This window comes from Hibiscus syriacus, unplaced genomic scaffold, assembly GCF_006381635.1.
Source record: "Hibiscus syriacus cultivar Baekdansim isolate YM2019G1 unplaced genomic scaffold, ASM638163v2 tig00110387_pilon, whole genome shotgun sequence".
Taxonomy (NCBI): domain Eukaryota; kingdom Viridiplantae; phylum Streptophyta; class Magnoliopsida; order Malvales; family Malvaceae; genus Hibiscus; species Hibiscus syriacus.
The window spans coordinates 5,538,073-5,558,533 of NW_024062717.1; the positions used below are offsets into that span (position 1 = coordinate 5,538,073).

Below are 20,461 nucleotides of genomic sequence, written 5' to 3' on the forward strand. Positions count from 1 at the left end.
TTCCTTTTGCATTTTCTTTATTTTTCAAATATTTTAACCCCTTCTTTATTTTTTTAATTTTATGTAGTTTTCCAAAAAAAATTATTAAAATATTAAAAAATTAAAAATATATATGCAAAAATTTATGTTTTTAGAGAAAAATAATAATTCTATGAGTTTTTATTTTAATTTTTCAAGTGTAATATGGATTTTTTTCCTAGCATTAAAACCATAAAAGTTAAAAAAAAAATCTCAAAATTTCAAACAAGTCATAAATTCTTAAAAACGAGTTTTATTTAACTCATTTGAAATTTCCTTTTTTCTGATTTTTAAGTATTTTTTGAAAAGGGTAAACTATATGAATAGTCCATTTTATTTTCGATTTGATCGAATTTTGTCATCGATTCAAAAGTTAAGTATATTTAATCCATAACATTATTGGTCCGTTCGACTTAAGACTCTAACCCATTAAAACATATGAAGTAGTGTCGCAGTGGCTCAGCTTCCATGGGTGGAGAAGGTAAAATTTTCCTTACCACATGCCCACAAAAACTCATTGGAAAGAGATCGTTCCTTTGAGCTGAACGGAAGAACATGAACCAATTGAAGAAGAAGAAGAATCACGTGGAAAATTTTTAATTGTCACGTAATATTTTTGTTTAAGGGTTAACATGAGTTAACGATTGAGAGATTAAAATCGAACAAATTAATAACGTAAACGATCAAACATACTTAATTTTTGAATCGATGACCAAATTCGGCTATACCGAAAACAAATAGGACTATTCGTATAGTTTACCCTTTTGAAAATTATAAAAAAAATTATTTTTTAATAAATTAAGACTTTTCCTATTTTCCAGATTTTTAAATAAATGTATTTTTTAAATTTAAAATACACTTTATCCAACTTAACATCTTCTTATGGTGGACATGACAGTGACAATTGCTTTTATGAAAAATATTTTCAAATGTTTAATAGTTGTAATTGGTTTCCTCATTATAATTCATTTTTCTGATTCATTTGTGTTTTATGTAAAGTCCTTTACCATCTAATTTTATGTAATATATTTTCCCAACTTTTCAATCTAAAGTATTAACACATAAAATAAAATAATTTTATTTTTTTAATATTAATATAATATTTTAGTATTATTTTAATGAAAATATTAATTATTAAAATATATAAAAATAATTTTAATAATATTATATTTTTTAATATTATAATAATATATACTCAATTATATTATAATAATATATAGTATTATATTTTTACCTTAATAATATATAATAAGTTACTAATATAATTAATAATATTTATTAATTCAATGATATTTTAATAATATTTTCATAAAAATAATATTATTGAATAATTAATAAAGAATAATATTATGTATTAAATATTAATATAATATAACTAATATTATTATTTTAATATAATATATTAATCTTAATATTTTTAATTATAAAGTTGTAAAAACGATATTTTAATGTTAATATTGATATAAATAATATTAATTAAATTAATCAAATATTTTAAAAATAATAATATTAATTTTTTATAGTAAATAATATTATTTATTATATTTGATATTTATAGTAAATAATTTTATGACAATGCATCAATTAGTGAAAAATAATTTACACAAAATCATTTAAATACCGTAAAATGATTTCCGTAAACTATTTTTCAAAAAATATAAATCATTTTATGTAAATCAATTTTCTTGTAATTTATTTTACGTAAAATTATTTGTAAAAAGAATTACATTGTATTAGTTATACCCTTAATATTTTACGTGATTTTTTATAACGAAAAGGATAATCGACATATTTATTCACTCATCTATTACTTTCGTTCTATTTTGATCACTCAACTATTACTTTTATTCTATTTTGATCACTCAACTATTAGTTTTTTTCCTAAATCATAGCTAAAGTTATGTTTTGGTTTCATTTTGGGCACTCACCATTAGAAAAATAATGATGATGTTTAATTGTTACAATAAGGTAACACCACATCATCACTGAAAAAAATTAAAAAAAACTTGTCATATTAACAGTTTTTTTAGCGGTGAGTAATCAAAACTTAATCAAAATGTAACATTAGATATAATTAAAAAATAGCTAAATGATAAAAATAGAACCAAAGTCATTGTTGGATGACTAAATACGTAGTTTACCCTAACAAAAAATGAAATAAGATAACGTAATAAAAGGCAAATTGAACTATAAAAATTCTTTAGTTACTAAACCGATAAAAAGTCATACCTTCAAGGGCCAGTATAATATTTAACCCCAAAAATCTGAACTAAAAATCCTCCCACAGTTTACTTTTCCTGCTTGCCAAACAGACTCTCCCCCCCCTTATGTTGCTTAGTTTTTTCTCATCTTCTTCATTGTTCCATTCAAGATTGTCGGTGGAAATGCCAACACCCCACGTTTCATTTTAATTCACACTTCCCGTGATTTCATCTCTCTGAATTTCAGGAGTTCAAAGAGTTTTTCTTTTGTCCTTTTGGTTTTCCCCTTTGATGATCATTTCATTCTTGGAAACTACCACCCCACTCATCATCGAAGGTAAAAGACATTCAACTTTCTAGTCTTTTTTTTTTTTTAAGATTTTGCATCAAGGCTTGGTTCTAGTAAGGTAGTGAAATCCATTTCTTTTTAAGGCCAGAAAAAGATGTTCATTTCTTTTGGCTTTAATTTCACGATCTTTGCACGTTTAGCTTGATTAAGACCGCATTTCACTTCATGTTTTGTGCTTTAAAAATTATAGGTTTCTGGAAGTAGCTAGCAAGAACATTGTACATGCAATAGTGTTGTTTTGGATGAACACTACTAATTTGTTGTATTGTCATTGTAATTTAGATACAGATGTTTTAACTTTAGAAATCTTTGAATTATTGAAACTGGGACTGGTGAAACAATGGACCAAAAAATCTGGCTATGGAAGAAAAAATCCACAGAGAAGACCAGTCTTTCTACTCACAAACTAAACATTTCCCAGAAAGACAATGTAGAAGAGGTAAAGTCAAGAAAAATGTTTGATTATGTTCAATAAAATTTCTCAGAAAGTTCTTTGCCAGAGTTTGTCATTTTACCCCAATGTTGATTGATGCTTTAATTGGGATTTTCTTCAAGTTAAACTTAGTTGATATCATTTATTGAAATTCTCTGACTATATGTTAGGATGCCTTATTCTGGGTTGGCAAGTAATTTCTGTAGTTTTTACTTTGGGATATTTTTTATTACAGTGAAGTTTGATTGCTGTTTTTGGTTTTCACATGTTTCTCCCAGATACAGACTTTTGTAACTGATAAAAGAGAATTGGAGAATGAGCTAAATAAATTAAATCACAAGCTTGCCTCTGCACTTTCCGACTGTAATTACAAAGATGAACTTGTGAAGAAACATGAAAATACGGCACTGCAAGCTACTGCAGGTATATAATATACATATACACATTATAGTTTCCTCTCGATACAGTGGAGATTTTTTTTAATGGATGAATTATATGCAGGAAGGGAGAAGGCGGAATCGAGAGCTGCTTCTTTAAAGCAAGAACTAGATGAAGCTTTGCAGCAGAGAGTTGCAAGTGAAGAACGGGTAACCAATTTAGATGCGGCTCTCAAGGAATGCATGCGACAACTGCGGTTTGTTCGACAAGAGCAGGAGCAAAGGATTCACGATGCTGTGATTAATGCATCGAAAGAGTTTGAGAAATCAAAGAATAATTTGGAGGAGCAGTTGGCTGATACTAGGAAAAGGGTTGCCAAATTAGGTGTTAAGAATACTAATCTTAGTAAGGCTCTCTTGGCGAAGGAAAACGTTATTGATGATTTAAACAAGCAAAGGGCTCGGATCGAGACCAATTTGAGTGCACTACTGATAAGATTAGAATCCACAGAGAAATATAATGCTGCTTTGAAATATGAGGTCCGAGTGCACGAGAAAGAACTTGAGATCTGGAATGAAGAAAGAGAATTCAATCGTCGAACATCAGAAGCATCACACAAGCAACATTTAGAAAGTGTGAAGAAAATTGCTAAGCTCGAATCAGAATGTCAACGGTTGCGTATCCTAGTCCGTAAACGGTTGCCAGGTCCTGATGCTTTGGCTAAGATGAAAAACGAAGTTGAAATGCTGGGAAAGGGCTCTATTGAAATAAGGATGAGAAAATTAAATCAAAGTCCTACCAGTGTAGGGGTTGATTTCGCAGTTGACAGTTATTCGGACAGCCCAAGCAAGAGGGTTAATACCCTAACTGAGCAGTTGTGTGCAATTGAAGAAGAAAACATGGCTCTCAAGGAAGCCCTTAATAAAAAAACCAGTGAACTTCAATTCTCAAGAGCCATGTATGCCCGCGCTGCTTCCAAATTATCGGATGTTGAATCACGGCTTGAAGAATCCTCCAAAAGTCTGTCGAACAATGAGTCAACCAGGAACAACATCAAGTTGTCATCAATGTATGATGTAGGCATAGATGATAAAGCTAGTAGTGCAGAATCCTTGGCTTCTACTTTAATTTCAGAGCTTGAGCATTTCAAGAATGGACAAATAAGAAATTCGTCATCACGCAAAACCGTTGTGTCTTCGGAAATAAATCTGATGGATGATTTTGTTGAGATGGAGAAATTAGCTTTAGTCTCAATTGATAAACAGTCGGAAAGTTCTCATGTTTCTTCGGATGAAGCTCATGGGACCCTGGGACCATTGCAAACTGGATTGAATGGAAATGCCTTGGAGGTAATGTGTAAGGAGACGGTCCTTGTTCCTGACAGTTGGTATGACCATAGCATGTTGAACAATGAAATGAAGTCCAAAAGTCTGTTGGTTAGCAAAGTTCCTGGTCCGCTTCAGGATATACGAGAAGCAAACTTGGAGCAAACCAATGCAACACAAAGAAACCCTGATGGAATGCTTGAGGATATTAGAAGAGGGTTGGCTTGCATGGGCTATCCGAATGCTGCTGAATCTATTGATGAAAATGAGGGTTTGGACCGTCATAATTCCTCTGATCCATCTTGTATTAGTGGCTACATGTCATGGAAATCATTGAATAGTTCTTCAAAAGTGGATTCATGTAATGAGGACGCTGATGTTAACATTTGCTCAGAAGAGGTGGGCAACCAGCGGTTGCATCCTGATTTGACTGAATCAATTTGCAGGATAATTGAGCTTATCGAAGGGATCAGCTTACCGCCACCGGATTATAATATTCCTGAGAAGAATTCTTTCCCATACAAGCACAAGGAAACACCTGGCTATGTAGTTCGTGTTTTCCAATGGAAAACTTCTGAAATCGGTGCTGTTTTACATCAATTTGTGCAGGCTTGTTATGACTTATTGAATGGAAAGGCAGACATCAACAAATTTACCCAAGAATTAACTTCGGGTTTGGACTGGATCATTAATCATTGCTTTTCTCTTCAAGATGTTTCGATCATGAGAGATGCTATTAAGAATCACTTTGACTGGGATGAATCAGAAAGAAATAGTGAAGTGGAAGGTGGAATAGTTGATCAATTTGCACAACCCGAAAAATTTGATGTTGCTGCTCTGTACGACAATGAAGAGTCTAGTATGAGAGAAGAAAAAATAAAACCAAGAGATGAGTTGGTTAACGAAGAAGCCACAAAGCATCATGTTGAAGAGAAGATCCAGTCAACTATGAATATGAGCAACTCTCTGATAAATCAACTTGAGGAATCTGAGAAAGCCATTGAAAAGTTGCAGGTGGAGTTGGATACATTGAGAAAAACTGAGGAAATGGTTGAAGTGAAAGTTGAAAAACAGATGTGGATTAATGGAATCTATGATAACCCGCTTTCCTTGACCAAATATAGAACAGATGAAGCTTGTCAAAATTTTCCTTCACAAGACCTTAAATCAAAGATTAATAATAGCGGCCATGAAGATTTTGAGACTGCTTGCCTTGACAGGTAATCTCAATTTTGCTTTTTTGAACCAAATATTGTAGTTATCATGGTCGATTTTGTTTGCAATGTTGTGAGTTTTATGCAACTTATGTTTTCTTTCCTTCACAGTGTGACAGAAAAGGAGCGACCGAAGTCTGAAATCGAGCAGGAGGGAAATCAGTTTCGAACTGTAAGTTCATATTTCGATGTTATATGCGGATAACGATTAGACTAATTCATTCTCTATATATAACATGTGAAATGTATTAACTATCGATCAATCTGCCAAAACCAGGAGATTACAATTGCTTCGGAAAATTTGGCCGAGTGCCAAGAGACTATTTTAAACTTGGGAAAGCAGTTGAAGGCATTGGCATCTCCAAAGGAAGCAGCCATTTTCGACAACATTATCTCCGCTCAAAACGAGATCATAACTCCGACGACTTTAATAACTATTCCAACTCCACCGAGGAAGAAGTTGATTAGCCGAAGACCCTTTCTACTAGATCAGATGATAACTGAAGATAAGGCCAAAGTAAAAGGCAATCCCAGTTCTTCTTTCATCTCTAAGGCGGCGCTATCGCTATCGTCTACAGACAGTACCCTCGTTCTAAACGGAAATAAACAACAGGAAGACAATGCTGCAGTTAAATCTTTAGCAATTGTCCCTAGCAAAAAGCAAGGTGGGAATTTATGGAAAAAGCTTTTCCGGAGAAAGGGCTTTGGATGTTGAGGAGTTCAACTAGTAATCTCATGAAACAATTGGATGGTACGAAAACGACACATCCGAGATGGACCCGAACCTCGGGTCCATGTGTTATAGTTAGATAAGGGAATTTATGCATTGGGTCTGTCTTATAATGTCTTAGAAGTGAGATTTATTCTGGACTGATCATGCACGAAGTGTTCCATTTGTGGTATATTATTTACCTTTCATCTTCTTTTCCTACAAACTAAAGCAATGCCATTTTAAAATTGTTTTGGCCTAATAAATTATGCAAAAACACTGTGAGCCAAAACATCTAAATCCCAAGGATGAAAAATCCAGTTTCATCACAGGGGCAAAACGAACTCACCGAAACACTGATAGATTGAATGCATGTCCCTCGGCAGAGGCAACCTACCCTACCACGTGAGGGGCACCGACCTACAAAGTAGGGCAGTACCTAATTTTCAAAAGGGTAAAGTTAACAAATCGGTACTGGACTATCTTAAAACAATCTTTTTAGTCACTAAATTTTTAAAAATTACAAAATGACATCTTTTTTTTGTTAATTAATGTTGTGGTCGGTACAGTGGGTTGATGACAAATTGGAAGGAGAAAGGAAAAAAATTGGACTTTCAATTTCCCTTTTCCTTTTATTTTTTGGTTGTTTTAAGCTCTCTTTGAAAAACTGAATCTTCATAATAGAGCACGCAGCTGAGAAATATATGCAGTGTTTTGAAATATAGGTTTTTTTTTTATATACAGATACTTGAGGATGAAATCAGAAAAAAAAGTGGAGATGAATGTGTTTATAAAGGTCTGGATTTGGTGAATGGAAACTTTGTTGCGATTAAACAAGTATCTTACTATCTTTGGAGAATAGAGTACAGGACGATCTCAATATTATTATGGTTTCATTTTTGTATTTGATTTTTGCTCTAGAATCTCTGAAGTTGCCCATACTTGATTACAGGTTTGGGAAAAGTGAGAGGATAAACAATGAAAAATGTGGTTTTATTTAAATTTTACGATTTGTAAGATGTTTTTTCAAATTAATTATTTAAAAATAATTTTTATAATTTTAAAAAATAAATTATGATTTTTTTATATTTTTTATTTTTAAAAATTATTATTGAAAAAAATATTAAAATAAAATTTTAATTACAAATAAAATTAAGCATTAATTTAATTATTACGACATCAATCAAACAACAGTTAATGAGAGTTAACACAGTGTTCATTTTATAACAATATTTATAATTTAAAGTATATTTTGTAATTTTTAAAAATTTAATATTAAAAGAAAGACTTAATGTAAAAATAAGTGTCCAAACTATACTCTACGTTAACTTTATGTGTTTAAAGAATTTTTCGTTAAAAATAAGTGCCTAACGTTTTCTCCGTTATACTTTTAAGTGTCTACGTAATTATGACTGTTAAAGAAAATCATTAGATGACACGTGTCATGTTTATATTTTGATTTAATACAAAAATAAGTGTTCAAACTATAAACTAAGTTAACATTTGGTGCCTAAATAATTTTTCACAAAGAATAAGTGCCTAACATTTTCATCGATACACTTTTAGGTGTCTAGACTGTAACAATCGTTAGATTTGATCGTTATCTAACATGAGTTACGTTTATATATTTTTTAAATTTATAATTTAAAAAAATTAAAATATCATTTTAAAAAAATTAAGAAAAAGTTCTCCTCTCCCTCTTGTGCAAAATTTTCCTCTTCCCCAATTTCATTAAGATTCCTCTCCATCATCTCCATAAACCCCTAAAGTTAACTTAAGATGAGAATGTTAAAATTAGAATTAGGGTTAGGGTTAGAGATTTAGGTATTCGGTTTAAGATTTCAGTTTGGATTTATAAATTTATAGGGATTGATACGACAACAAGAGGGATGGTCAGCAATGGAGGTCTGAAGACGAGTGAGTGACTGTTTAACGATTGCAAAAGCGACCAATGATCGCCAACAACAACTAGTAATGGAGCTAAAATGAGAGATATTAGGATTACAATTTTTTTTTGTAAATTTATAAAAATAATATTTTTAAAAAATAATAATGTTATAAAGTTTTTTTTTAAAAAATAAAGTTTTTAAATATAAACATAGCCCATGTCATTTAACAGTTTTTTTTAACAATTATTACTGCATGAGCACTTAAAAGTGTAACGTCAAAAATGTTAGGTACCTACTTTTAACGAAAAATTCTTTAGGCACCTAAAGTTAACTCAGGGTATAGTTTGAACACTTATTTTTGCATTAAGCCAAAATATAAACATAACACGAGTCACTTAACGATTTTTTTAACGACCCTTATTGCGTAGTCACCTAAAAGTATAACGTCAAAAATGTTCGACACTTAGGGTATAGTTTAGACACTTATTGTTAGGGGTATTCATAGTTCGGTTAAAACCGATTTAACCGACCAAATCGAAATTTTGACCAATTAATTTTGAGTTTGGTCGGTTAACGATTAATCATTTTTTTTCAAACTTCGATTATCGATTAATTCGGTTCGAAATCAGTTAATTAACCAAAATTATTAAATATTTAATATTTAATATATGCTATATATTATTTAGCTTTAAGGGTGTTTAAACTTCAATTTTAACTGAATTAAACGACCAAATTAATCGAAAAAACCAAAAATATATAATATAATATATTATTTATAAATTTCGATTAACCGACTAATTAACCGAACTTAGTTCGGTTCGATTAAATTTTGTTGAGAATATTTTCGGTTTGATTAATAGTTAAAGGAAAAAAATCCAATTAATTTTTTTTTAAATAATTTGATTCAATCAGTTAATTGAATTAACTGATTAAACACCCCTACTCATTGTTACATTAAGTCTAAAAAATATATTTAAATATTTGAGTGAGTACTTGTAACCTTGAAAAATAAAGAGAAAAATGTTATAAATAAATGGACCCTTTGTAGAATACGATGGCACGTTATAAACAAAGTGAAAACATGAAAAAGAAAAAAAAGTATGACCTTAAAATAAGAGAAAATTAAAGGTGGCAATAATATAAAAGATAAAAGCATCATAGTTAATTAATTTAAGAGGATGATATATTAATTTTTTTAATAATTTAATGTAATTGTTATAAGATAATATTTTTAATTTTTTTAATCTATTAGCAAGTACATGCATATGCCAACGTTATTTTTTAAACTCAGATTTTTTAAAAATTATAACACTATGTTTTACCATCAAAAGCATTTAATGAATTTAATTTTTTAAATCAAATCTAAATTTTAATATTATAAATAAAACAAATTACATGAGACAGCCTTAAGCCTCCTGCTAAATCTTTGCAGCGCTGATGAATTTAGTCGGTCGGTTGGCGTAAGTGTCACCATCACACTCACATCCACAGTAAAAATAAAATAAAAGATAAAATAACTTCAGTGATCAAAAATGCCTTATAATATACGATTTTAATCATTTTTTTGGATTTGCCAAAATGACCAACTAAATCGCAATGCGATCGATAATTCGTAACGCGATCTCCGGTATCGCAAATCAGTTTCCAGATTTACAACGCGAACTTCGACTATCGCAACGCGAACTTGGACTATCGCAATGCGATTTACATATTCGCATTGCGATAGTCCAAGTTCGCGTTGTGATAGTCGAAGTTCGCGTTGCGATTTTCCAAATTCGTTGCGATAGTCGAAGTTCGCGTTGCGATTTTCCAAATTCGTTGCGATAGTCGAAGTTCGCGTTGCGATTTATTCCAAATTCGTTGCGATAGTCGAAGTTCGCGTTGCGATTTTCCAAATTCGTTGCGATAGTCGAAGTTCGCGTTGCGATTTATTCCAAATTCGTTGCGATAGTCCAAGTTCGAGTTGCGATTTATTCTAAATTCGTTGCGATAGTCCAAGTTCGCGTTGCGATTTATTCCAAATTCGTTGCGATAGTCCAAGTTCGCATTGCGATTTATTCCAAATTTGTTACGATAGTCCAAAATCTCAACGACTGGTGGTATTGCATTTGTTTCTTAAGAATTTTCTCTAAAAAGATAGTATTCGCGCGAACGTGTCGAAGACACGTATTACCACGACCACGACCACGACCACGACCCGAGACGAGACGAGACGGCGGCGGCGGCGGCACGCGAGAGTCCCCCTTGTTCTTTATCACTCAACAAGGAAGTGGAAAAGTCAAACCTTAAATATCATTCCCAATAGTATTTCCAATACTATGTGGGATTGAGCATTACCAACACTTGTTTCCAATACAATGTGATTATTCAGGAAACAATTAACAAGCATGCACCTTAAAACAACTGAATCAGCAACCAATTGCATTAGTATTATAAAATTAAATATGTCATAATTAAAAGTTAATCTACAAGCAACCGCGATTATTGCAATTTTAAGCAAAACATTCAAAAATAATATCACTATTTAAGGCAATCCCACATAGTATTGGGAACAAGTGTTGGTAATGCTCAATCCCACATAGTATTGGAAATACTATTGGGAATGGTATTTAAAGCTTGGCTTTCCCACTTCTTTGTTGAGTGATAGAGAACAAGGGGGACTCTCGCGCGCGGCCGCCGCCATCTCGTCTAGTCTCGGGTCGTGGTCGTGGTAATACGTGTATTCGACACGTCCGCGCGAATACTATATTTTTAGAGAAAATTCTTAAGAAACAAATGCAATACCACCAGTCGTTGCGATTTTGGACTATCGCAACGAATTTGGAATAAATTGCAACGCGAACTTCGACTATCACAACGAACTTGGAATAAATCGCAACGCGAACTTCGACTATCGCAACGAATTTGGAATAAATCGCAATGCGAACTTCGACTATCGCAATGAACTTGGAATAAATCACAACATGAACTTGGACTATCGCAACGAATTTGGAATAAATCACAACGCGAACTTCGACTATCGCAACGCGAACTTGGACTATCACAATGCGAATATGTAAATCGCAATGCGATAGTCGAAGTTCGCGTTGCGAATCTGAAAACTGATTTGCGATACCGGAGATCGCGTTGCGAATTATCGATCACATTGCGATTTAGTTGGTCATTTTGGCAAATCCCAAAAAAGTTGGTTAAAATCGTATATTATAAGGCATTTTTGGTCACTGAGGTTATTTTCTCAAAATAAAATTGTTCCTTTTACCTTTAGTTTCGTTTTTCTCGAAAAATCACCGGTGATTGGTATATTTATCGATTTAACAACGATCAGAATATATTTTCTGATCTAACACCTTTAGTAGTAAAGTGCGCCCCCTGAACCGTGCTATATGCTGATTTGGCGCCACGTGGGGTAAGGCACGCCTCCTGCATCGCGCTATATGCTGACATGTGATACACGTAGGTATAGCGCGGATCAGGGGTCGTGCCTTACCTATGTATCTGCCACGCGTCAGAAAGGAACGCCCCCTGCCCCGCGCTATATGTTTAATTACCCCCATACCCCGACGCTTCACACCCTAATCCTCCCTATAAATACCCCCATCCTCAATGACTTTCATCACACCAAATTCTCTTAATTTCTCTCAAATACTCTTATATTCTCTGTTTAAGGTATATTTTATTATATTTTTAATATTTTGTATTTAATTTATTTAAGTATTTTAATTTATTTAATATTTTACATATATAATTTTTTTGCAGATATTTAATAGAAGGCGGTCTACTTCGCTTGGATGGAAATCATATATCTCAACACTTTGCTGATATGTCAACATTTTAACGTTTTAATTTAATTTAAATTATTAGTAATAATTTGTTGATTTATTTAATGCATGATTATTAGATTAAGAATTAATTTTTAGGAGAATGACCGTGTATTAGATCCTTTTATTAGGAAACTTAAATTAGTGATACCTAGCTGTGTCTTGCCGTATTTAGTAGAGGCTGGATTTGGTTACATAGGTAGATATCAGGGTCACTGTAAGATAGAACCAGACATTATCTCTGCCTTAGTAGAGAGGTGGAGGCCGGAAAACCACACATTCCATCTTCCGTGTGGAGAGTGCACGATTACACTTGAGGATGTTCCTATGCACCTGGGGCTTCCAGTGGATGGGGATGTTATATCAGGGATCGTGCAGGGTTCCTGGACTACTTTGTGCCAGGAAAATATAGGACGTGTCCCGGAAAGTTTTAACGGTGGTCGGATACCGTTAAATTGGTTAGATGCCAATTTTTGGGAGTTGAGCGAGGACGCGTCTGATGATGAAGTTAAAACGTATGCACGGGCATGCATACTGCAACTGATATAGGAGGGTTGCTGATGCCGGACAAATCGTGCAACCAAGTTCACTGCATGTGGTTGCGACATCTGAGCGACTTTCATATGGCTGGATCATTCAGTTAGGGCTCGGGAGTTTTGGCTTTACTGTACAGGGAGATGTGTCGAGCCACTGACTACAGGTGTAATGCTATCGGCGGATATCTCTTGCTGCTGCAGTCTTGGGCATGGTATCGATTGCCCTTTTTATGTCCCATTGTGAAGAACCCATTCGTATTTTCACTACTCCTGAGGTAATTATAAAACTGATTTCGTATATTAATAATTTTATAAAGCGTATAATAATTTTTTTCCTTGAATAGGTGGTCTACTGATATAAAAAATCATCAAGAGCTACCTAATGATTTAGAAAAAATTACGGTGCTAATCGATCAGAAGGCTGACACACAAGTATGAATTTTAATGTTTAAAAATCGATTTTAGATTATAGTTATATAATTAGATTATTATTTTGATAAAAATTATATATATTTGTTTTAGTTTGAATGGGTGTCATATTCTACTGATGATGTGAGGGTGGTGATCCCACCTGAGTTGAGGGGCCCATCAGATGTTTGGATGGCGATGGTCTCCTTGATTTGTTATGCGACCATCGAGTGGCACTCCACTGATCGCGTGCTCCGGCAATTTGGTTGTTTTCAACCAATTCCGGAAGCACCTCGCAATATGGACGAGTTGCATAACACAGATAGACGCGGTAAGACAGATACAGATTGGCTGGTGAGGCATCATGAGTGGGTTGTGTTGTGGGAGGATCGACATCGGCGCCTTCCCCGTAGAGAGCCCATTTTACTTGACCTCTTGATGGTTGCTGACGGTTATTATGAGTGGTTTAACAGTAACGAGAAACTATTTCTATTTCCCGAGAATGCACGAGGGCAGACCTTTCCGCGACGTCGATAGAGACATTCACCGACACAACACCATCATCCCCCGACTCGTGGACGGAGAGCAGATGCTTCCGGTTCATCCTCAGCTGCACCAACAGGACCTTCACAGCAGCCACCGTATCTAGCGACTTGCATATCGTAGCCATATATGATGCCGTCACCGCCTTTCCATTGCCAGATGTCGCCGCCTTCACCTGGTTTTATGACCCCACCGCCGCCACCGTCACATATAACCTCTCCTGGAGGCTATTATGGGTCTATGTTTGCAGATCTGACTTGGGGTTCATATGCCAGATATTTAGCGGGTTCAGCCTCATCACCCATGGCCGCAGCACAGACACCTCCTATACAGTTTTCACACTCAGCGATGTCTGGGTTTTATGAGTTTTCCCAGTTTTCGCAGGCCGGTGGGATAGTCAGTTATACACCTTCAGGGTCCTTATTCTATAGAGGTACTTCATCGTCATCAGCTCCTCATCAACCTAATGTACCTACTCAGGACGACGACGACGGTGATGATAATGACAGCGAGGAGTCACAACCAGTGATACGAACAAATCCTCCTCGAGACCGACAACCACTGCCTTGCGGAACACATTCACGTCGTAGGCATCGATAGATTTTGTTTTTTTATTATACTTGTATTTAGTTTATTGGACTTTTTAATTGTAATTTTTTATTATTTATCATTTAATACTTTATTTTGTTAAATTTGTTGGATTTTTTTAATGTATTTCAGTTAATTTTGTTTATTACCATTTAATATCAGTTATTGTAATTTGGTATCATTTACCATTTAATACTTATTGTAAGTTTGTTGTATTTAAAATTATTTTGAAATACCAAATTGTTATTAGTTTGATAAAATTTAATGATTGTGTTTGATAACTTTCTTAAGTTTGTCACTTATTATCTCTTTTATTATAATAACATATAGATGCAAACTTCCAATCTCGTATTATTGTATCGTTTTTTTAATCTTTATCAGCGATTATCGAATGACATTAACTTGAAGTAAATGCAAATTAAAGTACAAGAATTATTATTTGATAAACAAATACATCATTTCCTCATCAATTGTTACTTGATGGCAACAGAAGTGGACATGTTTTTCTAGTGTGTCATGGGTTTCTACAATGCCCACATCTTCTGTATTGTCTAGATCTTTCTCGAATATCCATATCGCAATAAATTCGATTGGATTTTGGACGACCACGCTCCCTCAATAAACTCGGATTTGGTATAATCGGAAGCCAATCTTGAACCTCATCAGGATCTTTGTCATTACTTATGGGGGGAATGTAATACCCCAAAAATTTAGACGATGACCAAAATATAAATTTTGAAAGTTTGATGGTAAAAGTAAAGAATTGGGAAAAGTTTAAGGAATTAAGTGGTGATTTTTCTCAAAAAGATTTTTATTTCATAAATGGATTTATTTAATGACCAAATTATAAATTTGGTAAAGTTTGGTGATCAAAGTATAAACTTTGGAAAGTTTAAGGACCAAAATGTAATTTTGGAAAAAAAATTAAAAATGGGTTACGAAAATAAGAAATAAAAATATTATTTTCACATTTTTAAAATGTTGGAAAATAATATTTAATGGTTTAATTTCATGTTTAATTTGAATTGTTTGATTAAAGTGACTGAATTGCAATTTTTGGAAATTACAAGGGCAAAATAGTAAAGTGGAAAACTAATTTGTTCATCTTGGACTATTGGAAGATGACAAGGCTGATATTTATCTGATTTTGAAGATGATAAGGATATGTGTTGAAAACATTTTTGATATTTCGATATAACAAATTAAGTTAAATGAATTTTAAGATTTTACAAATGATTTTACAATTTTATATTCGATTCAATTAACCGAATATCAAATTATTACTCCAAGTTTTTCAAGATCAATTTTAAACCTTACTAAATGTGTAAAATTGTGATTTGTACTTAAACTATTTTTAAAATAATTTTCACAAAGTATTTTGAACCAAAATCAAAGCCTAAATTCAATTATTTGAGGTGATGCACCGATGCATCAACCATGCATCGATGCATTAGTGAATTAATTGAAACATCAAATGCATTCCATGCACCGATGCATTCTCCATGCATCGATGCACTCTGAATATTTTCAAAACATCGAATGCATTTGATGCATCGATGCACACGCCATGCATCGATGCACTCAGGCTATTTTCAAACATCGAATGCATTTCATGCATCGATGCACACTTGGTGCACCGATGCATCAAGTGTTCCAACAGTCAAAATATTTGAATTTTACACTGATGCACCGATGCATCCTCCATCATGCATCGATGCATGAGACGCTCCACCCAGAAAAATTAATTGTTTTCACACTTGAACGGCTCTATTGACTCCACTAATTATCACCAACGTTCAGAAGTGATTCAAGGTGTATTTAAACAAGTTCTCAAGCCCTTGATCAATAAGAAATTATAGAGAAACAAGAGAGAAAGCATCAAACACCAAGTTTGTGCAAATTAAGCCAATTTTCCTTTCAATATTCATTTTGCTTTTAATAACACCATTTGTGCTCATTTGTAATTATCTTTGAGTGTTCTTTTCTTATTCTAGAATTGTGCAAACATCTTACCTTGTGAGGTTTTTCTTGTAAGTTTGCAAATTTGTAATCTTCTCTTTGGGAAAAAGAGTGTTCTCAAGAGTTGGGGTATACTCTTGAGGGATTTTGTAAGGTTATCTCTTTGGCCTCAAAAGAAAGAACAAATTAGTGAATTTGTTGGAAAATCCTTAGTGTGGATAGCTAAGGTAGTGGACGTAGACTTTGTTTGAGAAAGTCGAACCACTGTAAATCGCTGTGCAATTACTTTCAATTTTCTGCAAAAGCTTCCACGAAATTTTTAATTGCCAATTCACCCCCTCTTGGCCGATTCCGTCGATCGATTAACTCAACAATTGGTATCAGAGCCTCACTCATTTGAAGGTTTAATCGCCTCTTGAGTCGATTCGGGAAGAGTTACATCGATTACAAAGTCATCAATGGCCTCCACTTCAAATTACGACTCCGATCTCGATTCGATGCCCGTCAACAAGTCTCCTTTCTTCAATGGGGCTAATTATGCCTATTGGAAGAATAGAATGATGTACTTCATTCAAGCAAGTGACATGGGAGCATGGAATGCCGTAGAAGAAGGATATATCAAGCCTCTCACTCATCCAAGGTTGTGGAGTGAAGGAGATACAAGAATGTTCCAGCTTAATTCCAAAGCCATCCATATTATTTTTTGTGCTCTTGGACCAGATGAATACGAAAGAGTTTCATCATGTACAACCGCCAAAGAAATATGGGACAAGCTTCAAGTCACACATGAAGGTACCGATGAGGTAAAGAAATCAAAAATTAGTATTCTAACGCATAGCTATGAAAATTTCAGGATGAAACCAAATGAAGACATCAAAGCTATGACGGATAGATTTTCAACGATTGTCAATGGTCTCAAATCATATGGAGAGATCATCTCAAATGAAAAGCTTATGAGGAAGTTAGTCTACTCCCTCCCAAAATCATGGCAATCAAAGAAGACGGCAATCATTGAGTCTAAGGACCTATCATCCTTAACTCTTGAAGAACTTATCGGTTCACTCCTCACTCATGAGATGATGCTTGAAGATGAGGTGGACCTTGATAAAGTTGAAGAGACACCAAAGGAGAAGGAGAAGAAGAAAAACATTGGAGTTGCTCTTAAATCCACAAAAGATGAGAGTGATTCTAATAATGATGATGACGACGAGGAAATGGCATTGTTTGCCAAACGGTTCAGAAAAATGATGAGACCTTACCGAGGAAGAAAATTCAAACGAAACGAAGGCCTAAAAAATGAACCAAAAGAGAAGGACCCAATCATTTGCTATGAATGCAAAAAGCCGGGGCATGTCAAATATGATTGCCCATAATTAAAGAAAAATGGTCAATCAAAGAATAAGCACAAGGCTCATGTGGCTACATGGAGCGATGAAGAAAGTTCCGATGAAGAGGAACAAGAAGTAGCAAACTTGTGCTTGATGGCATTCGGGGAAGATTCTAAGGTAACCTCTAACTCATCCGATTTTGATGATTTATCTTATGATGAGTTATTAGAGGAATATAATGGGTTGGCTTCGGATTATGAGAAATTATTTTTAAAATATAAAATGATGTTTCAAAATTGAAAAATGAAAACAAACTCATATCCAAAACCAACAACGATCTTGAAAGTAAAATCAAAGACTTGCAAATCAAAATAGAAGAGTTTGAAAAGAAAAATTTAGATTTGCAAAATTTACTTTCAAAGATCAATGATGATCATCAAAAGAAAATTGATGATCTTAAAACTTCTTTTGATAAAGTTGGAACAAAACATTTTGAAAAAGGTGGAAATTCAAAATCCAACTTTGTTAGAAAAAGTTTTAGAAACTACAATCATAGAGGTCCCCAAAGAACCTCTAATGGAAAAATCATTAGAAGTATGTGGGTTCCTAAAGAACTCATTACTACTAAAGATAAAAATATCCTACACAAATGGATACCTAAGGGAACTAGGATTTTGGAAACTAATGAATATGGACCCAAAAGAATTTGGGTACCAAAAATCAAAAGTTAATCTATGTTTGTAGGGAAAGGAGCATTGCTACAAGGCACGTGAAACAAATTCAAATTCATGGTACCTTGATAGTGGATGTTCAAGACATATGACCGGAGACAAAAGCCGGTTCATTGAGCTTAACGCCAAAAATAGAGGAGAAGTGACTTTTGGAGACAATTCAAAAGGTCACATTGAAGGTATTGGTACAATAGGTAATACCTCTTCCATACAAATTAAGAATGTTTTATATGTGAATGGATTAAATCATAATCTATTGAGTATTAGTCAATTATGCGATAAAGGATTCAATGTCTTATTTGAAATTAATGGTTGTAAAGTCATTGACATTGCATCTAATCAGATTATGCTTGTTGGTCATAGAATAGGGAACATTTACATGGTGCATTTAGATTCTTTTGATATGACTAATTTATGCCTAGTTGCTAAAGATGAACATGATAGTTGGTTATGGCATAGGAGACTAGAACATGCTAGTATGAGTGTTTTGCAAAGGCTAATTCAAGGTGATTTAGTTCGAGGGTTGCCTAAGCTTAAATTTGATTATGATAAAATCTGTGATGCTTGTGCTAAAGAAAAACAAAAGCGTGTTTCTTTTAAATCCATTAATGACGTATCAACTAGTAGAGTATTACAATTGATCCATGTAGATCTTTTTGGGCCAACTAGGACTACTAGCTTGGGTGGAAAACAATATGCATTTGTCTTGGTAGATGATTATTCTAGATATACTTGGGTTCTATTTTTAAGTACTAAAGATGAAGCATTAGAATAGTTCATCACATTTTCAAAAATAATCCAAAATGAAAAGGGTTACTCTATAACTAGTGTTAGGAGTGATCATGGCACTGAATTTGAAAATCTTGGATTTATTGAATTTTGTAATTCTAATGGTATTAGTCATAATTTTTCAGCACCTAGAACCCCTCAACAAAATGGAGTTGTTGAGAGGAAAAATCAAACTTTAGAAGAAATGGCTAGAACCATGCTTTGTGAAAATAATTTGCCAAAATATTTTTGGGCGGAAGCCACAAATACTGCTTGTTATGTTGTAAATCGAGTAATGATTAGGCCAATTTTAAAGAAAACTCCATATGAAATTTTCAAAAATAAAAAGCCTAACATTATTTATTTTCATCCTTTTGGATGTAAATGTTTTGTTTTAAACAACGGTAAAGAAAACCTTGGCAAATTTGATGCTAAAAGTGATGAAGGAATTTTTCTGGGTTATTCCTTAAATTCTAAAGCCTATCGTGTATTTAATAAAAGAACTTTAGTTGTAGAAGAGTCTATACATGTTGTTTTCGATGATAATCCCCTTCCGAGGAAGGATTCTTGTGTGAATGATGATGTAGGTGTTATAAATACAAATGACGTTAGACATGAAGTTGGAGAACCGTCATCAAAGGAAGAAACGAAAAATGAGGAAACTCATGATCCTCTTGAGAATCCAACCATTGAAGAAAGGGAAGTATCTTATCCAAGAGAGTACAACTATGTCAAGGATGGTGAAATTATAGGTGATCCATCAAAAGGGGTAACAACTCGATCTTCTCTTAGAAATATTTGTAATTATGTTGCATTTATCTCATGCATAGAGCCTAAGAATATTAAAGAAGCATTAAATGATGAACATTGGATTATGGCTATGCAAGAAGAGTTAAATCAATTTGAGAGAAGTAAAGTATGTACATTAGTTGAAAGGCCTAGTAATAAATCTACTGTAGGTACTAGATGGGTATTTAGGAATAAGCTTGATGAGAGTGGTAATATAGTGAGAAACAAGGCTAGACTTGTTTCTCAAGGGTATACTCAAGAAGAGGGCATAAACTATGATGAAACATACGCTCCCGTAGCTAGGATGGAAGCAATTAGAATACTATTAGCATTTGCATGTTTTCATGAATTTAAATTATATCAAATGGATGTTAAAAGTGCATTTTTAAATGGTTTTATAAAAGAAGAAGTGTATGTGGAACAACCTCCAGGTTTTGAAGATTCAAAATTTCCAGATCATGTTCTTAAATTGACAAA

The 20,461-nt window shown here is 33.5% G+C and overlaps 1 protein-coding gene and 1 long non-coding RNA gene across 2 annotated transcripts in view; both read left to right on the forward strand.

Moving 5' to 3' along the window:
* LOC120122601 overlaps nt 1-17,498 on the forward strand; it is a 36,488-nt gene extending 18,990 nt beyond the window's left edge. Inside the window, exons 4-6 of the long non-coding RNA XR_005516096.1 lie at nt 7,392-7,399; nt 9,607-9,614; nt 17,487-17,498. This is a non-coding gene — a long non-coding RNA (uncharacterized LOC120122601). The remainder of the gene's footprint in view (nt 1-7,391; nt 7,400-9,606; nt 9,615-17,486) is intronic.
* LOC120122600 (filament-like plant protein 7) lies at nt 2,874-6,746 on the forward strand. The gene is made up of 5 exons (XM_039141728.1): nt 2,874-3,007; nt 3,280-3,424; nt 3,503-5,924; nt 6,030-6,090; nt 6,196-6,746. Exons 1-5 carry the CDS (start codon nt 2,909-2,911, stop codon nt 6,631-6,633), a joined length of 3,165 nt encoding a protein of 1,054 aa, XP_038997659.1. The 5' UTR covers nt 2,874-2,908; the 3' UTR covers nt 6,634-6,746.
* Nucleotides 17,499-20,461: the final 2,963 nt, after the last annotated feature.

What these genes read in the sequence shown, in the direction of transcription:
- LOC120122600 (XM_039141728.1), top strand. Translation starts at nt 2,909, where the DNA reads ATGGACCAAAAAATCTGGCTATGGAAGAAAAAATCCACAGAGAAGACC. An exon ending in AGAAAGACAATGTAGAAGAG is followed by an intron (nt 3,008 to 3,279) that starts GTAAAGTCAAGA and finishes TGTTTCTCCCAG; the next exon opens with ATACAGACTTTTGTAACTGA. An exon ending in AGGGAAATCAGTTTCGAACT is followed by an intron (nt 6,091 to 6,195) that starts GTAAGTTCATAT and finishes TGCCAAAACCAG; the next exon opens with GAGATTACAATTGCTTCGGA.